Raw genomic sequence first — 13,671 nt, 5'->3', positions numbered from 1 at the left:
GAATGTTGCTGGTCACTGAACAATTCGGAATATATGGGCTGTCATGGAGGAGGGGGGGAATAGTCACCAAACAGGAAACTAGAATTTTCATTAATGATATAGCACTTTACTTGGTCCTACTATAGCTCTCTGAGAACTGTCTCAGTTATTCCCAATTTACAGATAGGGTAACTGAGGCTGAAAGATAGCAGCTTGACTGCAGATTTAAAACTGTATGTGACAAGGCCTGTAGAACAATTTAAGCTAACGTGAACGATCCAAATAAGCATTAGGTGTTAATCTTAAATACAAATTGCATGAGAGAATTTGCAGTCTCCGCCACTGCGACCGCCTTCTACAAAGGCTTGATTTAGTATATATGCTACAATACAGAACAGAAACATTTTTAAAGAGTGATGTAAGTGGAGGAAAAATTAGGCCCACAAAGGGCAGCTTCAGCGTGGAAGTGTCTTGAAATCTGAATTTGACACACACACTTCTTAAAAGGGACCTCTGCAGTCTTGCAGAGAAGAGAGTATTATTTAGGACCGCGGTTTGGGAAGAAAGGTGGGGGTGGAGGGAGGGAGAGGGAGAGAGAAGAGGTTGTTCCCAAAACCTGCCTTCTCACTGTCAGCATTTGGTAGAAGCTGGCTGGTAGCTGGAGACACCCATTAATTATAAGCATGCAGATGTCCCTTTAAGGTTTGCTTCTCAGCCTGCCGACTTCAGCCTAAACACGAGCTGTTAAAGATCTGACTTTATTTGTACATGTCTCTGAGCTCCGGGATCCATCCACGTGGGGGTTTCAAAGGCTCAGAGCCCACTTGGAACAGGAGAGGGAGGGGGGCTGGGGAGAGGGGGGTGCAATTCATCTTGATGTGTAGAGGGAAAGAAACTTAAAGGGCTTGAACAACAAACAGGAAATGCCTGGCTGGGCTGCCGCTGCTGCTGCTGCTAATGCAGAAGGGACCAGAAGCAAGAGCGGCAGCGGCAGCAGCAACAGGACTGTGAAGTTAGCAGCCGAACAAGAGAACCCCTGTTGCTAACAAGCTTGCCTCGTTTCTTTCTTATTTTTCCCCTGCACGGGTTGCTTTTGCAATTGCAACCATGGGCTCCTGCTCCCTCTGTCCCAGCGGCAGTATTCCAGGTGTCGCTGTTCCCTGCTTGGTACTGACAGGTGAGAACATCTTTCTCTTCTTTCCGAAGGCTCCGCATCTGCCAAACTCTCCCTCGGCTTTTGGCTCTCCCCAGAATTGAGCAATTCATCATTCCCACTTCTTTCAGTCTGTTTGCTTTTCAGCCAATTCCACACACACCCCGCCCCGAGTTTTAAGTCAACTTTACAACCAGCGATTCATTGATTTTGGGTGACAGAAGCTTTAAAACTTAACAGAAAGATGCGAAGAAAGAGGAAAGTGGGAAATAAGAAATCAGAGAACTAGGCAAGCAAGGAAAGGGGTGACCGGGTTGAAATGTACTGTTGTGCAAGCTTGGTTTTCACTTTTGCAAATCATTTTGGACAGTGAAGCAAATTGCGCCCCCTTAACTGCACAGGAGATAAGGGAGCTGATTTACTCTTACTTAGCGTAACACTGCCAAGGAAACATGTGGTGTTTCCATTTCAGGATTCCCTGTTCTCGAGGATTTCTTAGAGCACTATAGACTCAGGGGAGTTCAGCTTTTCCTGACACAAACCATTTTCTGTTTTGGGGTGGTGGAATGGGAGGAAATGGAAATGGAAGTGGGGGTGGGAGAGGAAATGAACACAATTGCAATTGCTCGATGCTTTGTGGGTCTCGGAGGGATGGTTTTGCTGAAGTATGTGGGCGAAGCAAAAAAAAAAATAGTGGGGAGGGGAGCATCACATTGACAAAGGCTGAGAGTAGCCAGGAAATCTTATAGTAATCACCCCAAGGGGAAATGAAAATATTATTTTCTGTTGCTTGTGTCTTTTGTAATGTTTGGTTCTAGTTTGTAACTCACTTTCGACAGGCTGGTTTTATTTATTTTTAATGAGACAACTTTGGGATGAGTGGTTTAAATTTTCAAATTTTGTCTTTGCTTTGGGGGTTGTTCTTCGGAAATATGCACTGCAGTTGCAGCAATGCCTGATTATAGTGATCCCAGCTTACCAAGCAATGGCAGCACAAGTCATATGATTATAACATCCAAAAATTATAGCATGGTTCTATTCTCCTTCCTATACACAGTGGTGGCAATGTTTAAGGATGTTTTTCATACAGATAATGAACTGTTTTGTTACTCCATTTCTGGATTTCTTTTTCAACAAGCTCTGCAACACCTTCCAGCCACTAGTAGTTGAATAATTTACTGTTGAATTTACTCTAAGCTCTCTGAGCTGAACATCTAAATACAAAGGTAGGCCACTTGGTTGAAAGGAAGTATTGGACCTGTACAACAGCAGATAGTCAGTGCATAGATTGTTGGTCATTAGATACCATCCAAGCTCCTGGAAGATAACAGAGAGTAAACACAGGGTGGAATATTCCATTATTGCTTTAGGTGGTTGGTTATTTTCCTCTTCAGTATATAGTGGTACCTCGGGTTAAGTACTTAATTCGTTCTGGAGGTCTGTTCTTAACCTGTAACTGTTCTTAACCTGAAGCACCACTTTAGCTAATGGGGCCTCCTGCTGCTGCCGTGCCACCGGAGCACAATTTCTGTTCTCATCCTGAAGCAAAGTTCTTAACCCGAGGTAATATTTCTGGGTTAGTGGAGTCTGTAACCTGAAGCGTATGTAACCTGAAGCGTATGTAACCTAAGGTACCACTGTAGTATCCATTTATGTCATTGTTGAAGACAGGATGGAAGTTAGAATTTCTAAGAATTGTGAACTTCTAAGAAGTGTGGGCTGCCGCACGCCATGCCCTTCTCATCACTTGATTCATCAGTTCTTGATAACTTGCAACCTGGATGTCTGAACTGTTTACCAGATAATGTTTAACATAATGTGAATACAGAAATTTAGGCTGGCGTCTTGTCTCATTCTTACACGCAAGAAGCTGCAGGCTTCAACTGATGAACAAAAGTATGAATTGACCTTCAGGTTAATTTTTTGCTTGTTTGTTTTCTCTTCTGATGCTTTGCCTGGGTTCAGTTTTTACATTCCTTACATGTAGAACCGAAACTGATCTAGCTTGAACATACTGAGTAAGAGATGGATATAGGGTAAAGGAAGTATAGAGCAAGATACCCTTGTTGATCATACTGAAAGACAAAATCTGATAAAAGCCAGCTCTTATAAGCCATCAGCTCAACAGCAACATCATAGCCATTGCCAACATCTAACTGAAGAAGAGTTGAAGCTAAGATTACAGATCTAAGTATGCTTCATAGCAAGCCGGTCAAATATGTCTAAGGACTGAGTTATAGGCCTGATAGGGCCACGGCCTTCTAATTTTCCTTCCCGTTTTTGAAAACCGAACAGAATATAAAAGTTAAGGATTTGCAGGATAATTCTGCATACTTGCCATGGTAGTTTCTGAACTGATGCTAAGCAAAATATAAACATGAACTTTAAAGATTTTCAAATGTGACTGAACAGGAAAGGGTACACACAAGACATAAATGAAACTTTTTTCATAAGGCCAAATTCTGATCCCAAATACAGAAGCCCCATTGTGTCTTTTATTAGGCCAAAATTATAGTCCAGTAGCAATCAGCTATTTGGCATTTCTGAGGATTTTATTTAAAGTTATCCAATTCTTTCTTTTTAACGTAGGCTCATCGACTTGGTATCTTTCTCAGAATATTTATTTCCCTTTTCCCTGTGCATGTGAAGAACTGAGCTACAGGTGATGAAAATCTGTGTTTTTCTGTACTGAAATAGCATATTGTTGCAGAGGTTGCATGCCACGCCCAATCTCTGCTGAACAGTAGCGAGATTCCAGGGGGTTCTAGACATTTACCCAAGGCCGTGTTTCCATTGGGAATTCAGGCTTGTCAGAAACAGTAGTGTTTCAAGATGTATGATTTATTTTACACCTATATACACCTGGGTCTAGGTGGAGGAAGAGAATTCACAGCATTATATCTCGAGAGGGGCTTGTACCCCATAGCAGCATAGCATTGGGGTCCAAGGCATTTTGTACACCATTACTGTGCCTCTAACTCAGCCTGGTAAAATGGTTCTACCCCACATGCCCTCTGCCTCCAGTTCTAGCACTTATCTTTCTCCCTCCCAAGAACCTTTGCCAAGTTGCCCCTCCCCTTCTCCAAACCTGTTTCAAAAGGGACACATTTTTCCTGTGTGGCACCACACACACCCGGTAATGGCAACCCCCATTTTGCACAGACCCAGGGTTATTTCTTCAATGTGTTGATGACTCACCATCATAATTTATTACTTGTACCCCACCCATCTGAATGGGTTGCCCTAACCACTTTCAACAGAATACAAAAACACACACGATACATCAGACATTAAAAGCTTCCCGATACAGGGCTGCCTTCAGATGTCTACGAAAGGTTGTATACATGATTATCTCTTTTGACATCTGATGGGAAGGCATTCCACAGGGCAGGCACCACAACCAAGAATGCTCTCTGCCTGGTTTCTTGTAACTCGCAATGAGAGAGCTGCCAGAAGGCCTTCATAACTGGATCTCTGAGCTGAACAATGGGGGTGGAGATGCTCCTTCAGGTATACAGGGCAGAAGCCTTTAAAGGTCAGCACCAACACTTTGAATTGTACTCAGAAACATACTGGGAGTCTTTTATAACTGTTGTTATATGGTCCCAGTGGCCTCTCCCAGTCACCTGTCTCGCAGCTTGCTTTCATCTAGTCTGGCCAGGCTAGTTTGTAGGAGAATTGCTGAAGCCTGTATATTCCCTTCAATATCCCAAGTTTTAGCTAAATCCTGACATTCATTAATTTATAACATTCACTGACTTCCTAGAATTATGAGTGCCTTTGCACCCCCAGGCTTGTTTTAAGAAGTATAGGTGGCTGAACTGCAGAAAATGTTACAAATTTCTACCGTAAGACCATCTGTTTCTCAACAAGCTCCTTTCCTATCTTATTTGCTGCTTATCAAATATTTTCTATTCCTATACTGTATAACAAAAGAATAGTCTAATAATTTGTTGCTATTTCTCCCTCCAGCAATTGTTTCCAAGTTTGGGTTTCAATTGAGATAATATCATGATGTATCTCCATAATAATCGCAATAGTATTTCATATTAAGCCTCAGTACTATTATTGTTTTGAAAACACGATCCACTACTTCTGCCTTTAAAAGCTGTTTTTTTTAAAAAAAAAAAAGTAAGCTAAATGATGAAAATGGCTTTTGAAATGGCTGACTTTACAGCTGTAAAATAATGCCATCAATTTAAATATTTGTCAGACTGGGAGTTATAATAAAAAGTGGTGAACAAAGGGCTTGCCATATGCTGCAGTGGAATAGCTTCACTGTTTATTACCTGTTTTTAAAAAGAAAAGATGTTAAGGCACATCATTTTCTGTTCAAATGTTCTTAGAACTGAAAAACAAGGACTTGCAATGAAACCAATTACTAATATATTTTGAGACTGTTGTTTTCAACTGAGTCCTCTTTTGCATAGTTGGTTTTCCTAATAAATAAACCAAAGTTATTGCAAAAGTATTTCCTAATCGTTTTCTGAACATTGCACAAGGGTCAACTGAACATCTTCAACTGAAGACTGCATAACCCACTTCTTATTAAAAAAACCCCACAATTTTCTGGGTTACAAAGTAGATCAGAAACTTAATCTATTATCTTGAACAGGAGGGCTAGTCCTGCTAAAAAAATTACTTATTTAGTTAGTTTTTATCACAGATTGTTGATTGCACCATCCTAAGTGTTAGAATGAAGTCACTTGCAGACTACCTGTTTACTGGGCACTGATCCTGATTTGTCTGCACAAAGTTTGTGGGGAGGTTATATGATGTCGTATCAACTTCCTGTCTTCCCACACTTTCCCATGCATTCATTGCTGCAAATGTCTGTTTTTAATTTTTTAAAACAGGGTCCGTTGTGCAAGAGCCCAAATCTATTTTAAATGCACAACCTGAATTTGCGGTTATGCGTGGAATCCCACTAGCAAAAGCAAGTCAGGAAGCACACTGAGATTCACATAGAGCTACAGTTCTTGCTTTCAGAGTAATTTATATAGGTAATTTATAGCACAGGATGCTTAAGATTGTTTCTATTGCCTTTATATGGCAAGCAAGGCACTATGCAGAAACAGTGACTCTGCCTCAGTGGTTCAGCAGGTTTCCTACTAATGTCATCTCTTCCCACAAGCAGGATCTGAGCACACTGGAAAGATGGTGCAAAGCATAGGCATGCTGTGCATATAACATACATTTAAAGCACATGGCTTCTCTCCCCCCCCCAACTGTAGTTTGTTAAGGGTGCTGGGAATTGTAGCTCTGTGGTGGGTAAACTACAATTCCCATGAAGGAATTCTTTGGGGGAAGCAATGTGCTTGAAATGCATGGTGTGTATGCAGCCAGTTTTTCCAGACCAGGGGTGAACGGATCATTTAGATATGGCAAACAGGATACTGGAAACCAGTTTTGGGGTTTTTATGGATTTGCCATAGAAAGCATGGGGGAATATAGTCTAACACTCTGATGCTATCAAAGTCACGTGGACGCTGTGAAAAACGTGCATGCATGAGCAGCCGCAATCCCTTATTAAATACCAGTCTTTAAGTATCCAGCGGCACTTGAGCCAGAGTATTACCAGCTCCATTTAAATGTTTTGCTGTTCAGGGGCTGTTAAAGCAAGAGATCAGGAGCTGGGAATGTACAATAGTTCCAAAAATTGAAATCGGGTTTAAGACATAGCTGTCAACGTTTCCCATTTTTTAAGGGAAATTCCCTTATTCCGAATAGGATTCCTCGCAAGAAAATGGAAAAGTTGACAGCTAGGGTTTAAGAACCAGCTATGCCAGGAGAAGTGCCGAACAGCTGAAAAACACCTTATTTTAATCATCTTTTGGGGGAAGGGTGGGGGGGTCACAGCCCGCTTCTCCTGTGCATATTTGCGCGCAAGCGATTCTAACTGAATAGGGCTTACTCACAGGAATGTATGCATTGCAGAAACAAAGCCTTTCTGGAAATTATGAGGCAAGAATAAACTCCACCGCATGTAACGGGATCTACTCGCCTTGTGAGCGAGCGCATTTCCTAGAAGAGGCTATTCACTCTTTAAACTATTAAAACCAGAAACTTGCGCGGCGGTGGGCAAACGACGCGCACGCGCTGTATAGCACAAAGTCAGCGAGCCGCTCCCAACTCTGCCGCGACCGCGATTCCCGGGCAGAACCGGCCGGCCGGTCCGCGCATGCGCCGCGGGGCGCGGCTGGCGGAACGTCCGGCCGCGTTGCCAGCCGGCGACTTTCCTCTGCCGGATGACGCGACGTGGGGAGCACGGCGCAGGCGCTCCTTAGGCGGCGGGAGCGCAGTGACGCCACCGCGCATGTTCGGAAGGAGGGGAGGAGGAAAAGCGGCCGACTCTTGGCCTATCAGGACCCGGCGGGAGCGCAGGCGCAGGGGAGGAGCGGCCGGAGGGCGGCTGTTGGGCCGCCGATGCTGAAGTGATGGGTCGCTGAGGGGAATTTTCTCTCACACGCCGCATCGGGAGGCCTCGCCCTCGGCAGCCCAGTCATGAATAGCTGACCCCCCTCTCATCGTTTACACTCACTGAGAGGAACCAGGCCTCTGAGGCGGCGGCGGCGGCCTGGCGTGTTCCCCTCTTCCCGGGGCTTGAGCGGCGGGTGCGGCAGGGCCGCCCGCCTGCCCCCTGAGGCGCCGGCAGGATGAAGCTGGTGCGGAAGGACATCGAGAAGGACAACGCCGGGCAGGTGACGCTCATCCCCGAGGAGGCCGAGGACATGTGGCACGCCTACAACCTGCTTCAGGTCGGGGACAGCCTGCGGGCCTCCACCATCCGCAAGGTGCAGACGGAGTCGGCCACGGGCAGCGTGGGCAGCAACCGGGTGCGCACCACCCTGACGCTGTGCGTGGAGACCATCGACTTCGACTCGCAGGCGTGCCAGCTGCGCGTCAAAGGCACCAACATCCAGGAGAACGAGTACGTCAAGATGGGCGCCTACCACACCATCGAGCTGGAGCCCAACCGCCAGTTCACGCTGGCCAAGAAGCAGTGGGACAGCGTGGTCCTCGACAGGATCGAGCAGGCCTGCGACCCGGCCTGGAGCGCCGACGTGGCGGCCGTGGTGATGCAGGAAGGGCTGGCGCACGTCTGCCTGGTGACGCCCAGCATGACCCTGACTCGGGCCAAGGTGGAGGTGAACATCCCTCGAAAGCGGAAGGGCAGCTGCGCGCAGCACGACCGGGCGCTGGAGAGGTTCTACGAGCAGGTGGCGCAGGCCATCCAGCGCCACATCAACTTCGACGTGGTCAAGTGCGTGCTGGTGGCCAGCCCGGGCTTCGTGAGGGAGCAGTTCTGCGATTACATGTTCCAGCAGGCTGTGAAGACGGACAACAAGCTGTTGCTGGAGAACCGCTCCAAGTTTTTGCAGGTAAAGCTCAAGGCAGCGTGTTCCGTTTAAGTTCAAGGGAGGGGTGATTGTTATTCGATAGTGGAAGGGATTACATATATATAAGTTGGCGGGTGTGCAAACGTGGTTTGCCAGAACATGCAAAATATCAGCACGTGTCTAAATAGAACTAGGTGAATGCCTCTAAGACAGCTGCAAAAAAATGTTCACAGTACATTAACGGCCATCCTATAATGTTCACTTGTATTAAGTAATGGTAATAATAATAATTATTATTATTTATTTATACCCCACCCATCTGGCTGAGTTTCCCCAGCCACTCTGGACGGCTCCCAATCAAGTGTTAAAAACAGTACAGCATTAAATATTAAAAACTTCCCTAAACAGGGCTGCCTTCAAATGTCTTAAAGATAGGATCCAAATCCTTTCACAAATGCTTATTCAGCCAACTTGGGCATCCCAAGTTCAGTGCTGTGGGTTGGATGTGGATGCAGGCCTTATCTGGGAGTAAGTACCATTGATTTAATGGGGCTCGCTTCTGAACAGACATGCATTGGATTGGGCAATTATTTAAAGTAGATCTGTCAAGATAAATGGGACTTGAAGTCCTTTGAAGGCTTTCTTCCCATCCACTTGGGATAAATATCTGTAAGACTGATGCTTTGAATCCCTTCCTCTGAAGGTTTCAGCCCTAAGCATGGTTACTTTTAGGTAAGTTGACTGACTTTTGTGGAACTTATTTATGAAAAAAGGATGTTTAATCGGCTGCTATACATCAGTTTCAGATGCCAGTCTAATACAATCTCATCCTGTTACTTTGGTTGCAGTCCTGTGTCCCTTTACCTGGGGATAAACACCATTGACCTTACTGAGACTTATTTTCTCAGTTGACATGTGTAAGATTGCACTGATAATCCCTTCTCCAGACGTTTCCCCCTTTTGGTGCCAGTTCCCTTGGAACTTGTATTTAGTGTACATTGATTGAAAGAACCAGAAAATCAATTTGTGCCTAAAGCCCTGTCATGAATGATGTGAGGAGACCCCTCTTCAATATTTATTTGATACATAAATCTGTAATATTTATCCATGCTAATATAAGTTGCATTGCATTATTAGATTGCTCAGATTTATTAATTTCTGCTATGCAGTATTGTACTTGGTAAACTTAGTATCTTTGAAACTATATGCATGGTCCTCTGGAAATTAATGTACTTGTAGGCATACATGACAGAGCTGAAACTTTTGGTATAAGAAGTAATAAGTTTAAAACAGCTTTAAAGCATGGCTGAATAAATACTGCTCAACGAAAAGAACAAAATCTGGTGGGTTGTATGTAAATCCATCAGAAGTATTATTTAACTTTACTTCTAACTGCATGTAGCTTTTGGAAAGGAGTGGTACAAGCATGCTTCAAATGCCAATGAAACCTTCCCAAAATTTAAGATTCTAACTATATATGTGAAAGGAGAGTGGCAGTATTAAATACCAGTTTTTTATTCTATATTTTAAAAATGCCTGCATGAACATGAAATGTTTGAGCTTTTTGAGGCAAATTCTCATGCTAATGAAACTGTGTCCTATTGTGCTACTTGCACTTAATATCGAGGATGTGATTAAGAACTCTTCCTAGCAGGCCATAAAGTTTGTGAAGTAGTGTATGATCCTACACAAAAGTTATCCTAAGTTCAATTGCACTTAAAACTAGTAAGCATGCTTAACATGGCAGTCCTTCTGATGGTTGTAAAAAGTGAAATGCTCTGCAACAGTGTTAGAGAACCTGCCACCTTCCAGATATTGTTGAACTACTATAGGCCCAGCCAGCATTGCTAGTGGTCAGCTTGTGATGGGAGGTGTCGTCCAGCAACATCTGAAGGGCCATGCATTCTCAACCCTTACTCTATGTGCGTCACTGAAATTTGTTCAAAAAACCTTATTTGTAGGAGGAAGTCACCAGTAACACTGTTGTTTTTAATATATCTATCAAAACTAAGCATAGGGCAGTTACAAATGGTAGGATGTAATCTCACAACTTTCCAGTAACTCAACATAAAAACTTCCTTGAATGATGTAAATAGTTATCATTATCGTCAGTCATCATGTCTCACCACAACAGACAATTCTGTGACTTCAGGGGCTTTTGCCTGACCTGTCTTTACCTGACCTGAAAACAACTCAAATTTAAGGAATTCAGTTTTCAAGAGAAATAAAAGTCATTATCGAAGTTTTTTCTTTTCTTTCTTTTTTTTGTTCTAGGTACACTCTTCCTCTGGACATAAATATGCATTAAAAGAAGCTCTGTGTGACCCAGCTGTGACTAGTCGACTTGCTGATACTAAAGCAGCTGGTGAAGTCAAAGCCTTAGATGATTTCTACAAGATGCTACAACATGAGCCTGACCGGGCTTTTTATGGTCTCAAGCATGTGGAAAAAGCCAATGAAGCCATGGCTATTGATACCTTATTGATCAGTGATGAACTTTTTAGGCATCAGGATGTGGCTGCACGCAGTCGTTATGTCCGGCTAGTTGATAGTGTGCGTGACAACATGGGCACTGTTCGCATCTTCTCCAGTCTTCATGTGTCTGGGGAACAGCTTGGACAGCTAACAGGTGTGGCTGCCATTCTGCGTTTTCCTGTTGCTGAGCTCTCTGATCAGGAAGAAGATTCCAGTTCTGAAGAAGATTGATGATGGTGTACTCATTCACCCTTCTCATATAATGACTGCTTCAGCAAGGAAGGGGGTGTCTTTGTCCCAAATATTTTATGCTTCTGTACCATGCCTTACCAAAAGGAAAAAACAATGGGAACACTATTTTTTTAAGTGACTGGTAAAGTGAGCATTTAGTGTGCTGCTCTAGAATATTGCATATTTATACATTTTCCTTGTGTGAGTCGTAATGATTATGATAGTTCTCTCTTAGCAAAACTGGACTGACATAACTAATTGGAAAACATTGCTGGTGCTTTGTGGAACATGTGGAAAACCAATAAACTGAAACCATGAAAGAAGATAATGTTTTGCTTAAGTATTTTCTGTGTTTTGCACACACACAAAAGTTTCTCTCCCCCCCCCCCCCCGCGTTATCATGGGAACTTGTTTAAATGCTAGGATGTTATAACTGATTATTGTTGAAGTGTTTATTAAGTTGAGATGGTGTGACATACTGTGAGTGTAATTGTGTTATATTCATAATTTGTGTGTCTGAAAGATTGTGGCTGATTTTGCACAATCCTTTCAACTTAACCACTGAGGTGGGCACAAGCTACAGGCACTCACATGTAGCTGTTTTATTCCTTTCTTCACATGAGTGGCAAAACAAAGGTTAATGGCTTCCAAACAAGCCAGCATACAAAGCCACAATTTAAAATTGTTTGGAAGCCATTAATTATAGATTCAAGTAACAGGAAGGTATGGGTAACTGGATTCCAGTCTTGTTTCCTAACTTACGTGAACAGAGAAGTGAAGTGGGAGCAAAGGGGCTGGATATGGGTGCATGATGCTTGAGTATATATTGCTTATTAAGTCGTGCCAACACAGCCACTGATTTACTCTGTTGTTGAATTGAGAATTTTAGTTGCAACAAATAACCATTTTTAAAAATGAAAAGCAAAAATATTTGATTTATTAAAAAAGGATTTTAAGCAGAACTCCATGCATACTGTTAATGCGTAAGGTGGGTCATGTGTGGCCTACCCATATTTTATTAAATATTGTTATTGCTGGGTTAATCATAACAATGGCACATTTCTCATGGCCACCTAGATCATAAAAGGCAGTTTTCATAGAATAGTATAATCACTAAAAAGCTAAAACATATGTTTTAATAAAATGTTGGCAACAAACTTATTTTGTGAGGATTTTACTAGTCTTGCTCATGTGTCCTATTAGTTTATTTTATTAGGAAGTAAGCATGGATTCAATAAGTTAAACAAAATCAGTGGAAGAATGAGCTGGGAGGTGCTTGGGTTGGGGGAACCAAGTCTTTGTTCCCAGTGTGCAGTCTACTGATCTAAGGCCTCAGTTCTAGGCACCTTTCTCTAAAGATAATTTCCATTGAACTCTGTGGGCTTACTTGCAAGTCAACATACATAAGATTGGGCTGTTATTCAGGAATATTTTCTCCTCCTTGTGGGATTGGATTCTGCAATCCCAAAACTTGTTGTTATGTGTGTGTCTAATCTTCTGGATTTGGGATTATAGTCTCTTTACTTGAACTCTAGACCTAAGACTACCAGAGGAATACTGATAGCCATTTCCCTCTCTAAGCTGGGTTCATTTAAATATTCCCACAGTATTCAGTACTTTCAAGGACCAATTAGTGTTTTTTATGAGAGATGAAAACTTTTTCAACACATAGGTAGCCTCTTTGGACTAGTACAATGTTTGCCTTGTGCTAGGTGAGTTTTCAGCAACCTGGCAATTTCCAGATGTTTGGAATTACAACTTGCATTAGCCCCAGCCAGCCTCAGTTTGGTAAAGACTGGGCTAGATTATAAGAAGGATGTTGCTGTGCCAGGTCCATGATATTTGTATTTAGCTATATTATTTATATTACTTAGCAATTACTGAGGTCTTAAGTTAGTCATAACTACTGAAGTCCGTGCTTCGCAAGACGGAAAAATCGCAAGACGAAAAAGCTCGCGGAACGAATTAATTTCGTCTTGCGAGGCACCACTGTATTTGCTGAATTTGAACAAAGCCTAGTGTTGGATCTCAACAAGTGTTAATTTTGAAATCTGAGTCATCTGCAACATCCTTAGCTCTGTTTTGCTCTAGTAGACAGTTGTCTACTTTTTTACAAATAGCATTCTAATTCTTTTGTATAGTTTACTGGAAATTCTCCAGAATCTTAGCTTATTATTCTGCAAAGGTTAAAGATTAAGGCAGAGAAGCTCAAACAAAAGTTCTTTTATGGTCTGTGGGGGGGGGGGAATTGGCAGATTTGAATTCTGAGCTGGAAAACTGAAATATTTATATAAGGTTTTATCTGAAATGCTGGTGTTTAGTCACAAATGAAATTAATTGCCATATGAATTTCAGTTGCAGCATTTTGAGAGTGTGGGGGTTACAAGAGCTCTGAAAAATGCACATACTCTGTGATGTACATTTTGCTGGAGGAAAGCTGGGGTTAGAGTAATATATAACAACCCAGAAATGCTTGGTGTAGCATTATCCTTG

General features: G+C 42.7%; 2 protein-coding genes across 2 annotated transcripts in view; both read left to right on the top strand.

The window, feature by feature from the left end:
- The first annotated feature begins 867 nt into the window (after positions 1 to 867).
- ITGA1 (integrin subunit alpha 1) overlaps positions 868 to 13,671 on the top strand; it is a 66,194-nt gene continuing 53,390 nt past the window's right edge. The window contains exon 1 of the mRNA XM_079994735.1: positions 868 to 1,156. Within this exon, the coding sequence (XP_079850861.1) occupies positions 1,087 to 1,156 (70 nt within the window). The 5' untranslated portion in view covers positions 868 to 1,086. The remainder of the gene's footprint in view (positions 1,157 to 13,671) is intronic.
- Positions 7,475 to 12,335, top strand: PELO (pelota mRNA surveillance and ribosome rescue factor). The gene is made up of 2 exons (XM_079995241.1): positions 7,475 to 8,514; positions 10,747 to 12,335. The coding sequence occupies exons 1-2, from the start codon at positions 7,789 to 7,791 to the stop codon at positions 11,176 to 11,178; spliced, it is 1,158 nt and encodes a 385-aa protein (XP_079851367.1). The 5' UTR covers positions 7,475 to 7,788; the 3' UTR covers positions 11,179 to 12,335.

The sequence above is a fragment of the Podarcis cretensis genome (assembly GCF_951804945.1).
Source record: "Podarcis cretensis genome assembly, chromosome: 11".
Taxonomy (NCBI): Eukaryota; Metazoa; Chordata; class Lepidosauria; order Squamata; family Lacertidae; genus Podarcis; species Podarcis cretensis.
The sequence above is the reverse complement of the archived record's forward strand: the minus strand, read 5'-3'. Positions and strand labels throughout refer to the sequence as shown.

Bases quoted from the DNA above. Each gene is read 5' to 3' on its own strand.
- PELO (XM_079995241.1), top strand. From the start codon at position 7,789: ATGAAGCTGGTGCGGAAGGACATCGAGAAGGACAACGCCGGGCAGGTG. The intron at 8,515-10,746 runs GTAAAGCTCAAG...TTTTTGTTCTAG, and splicing joins ACCGCTCCAAGTTTTTGCAG to GTACACTCTTCCTCTGGACA.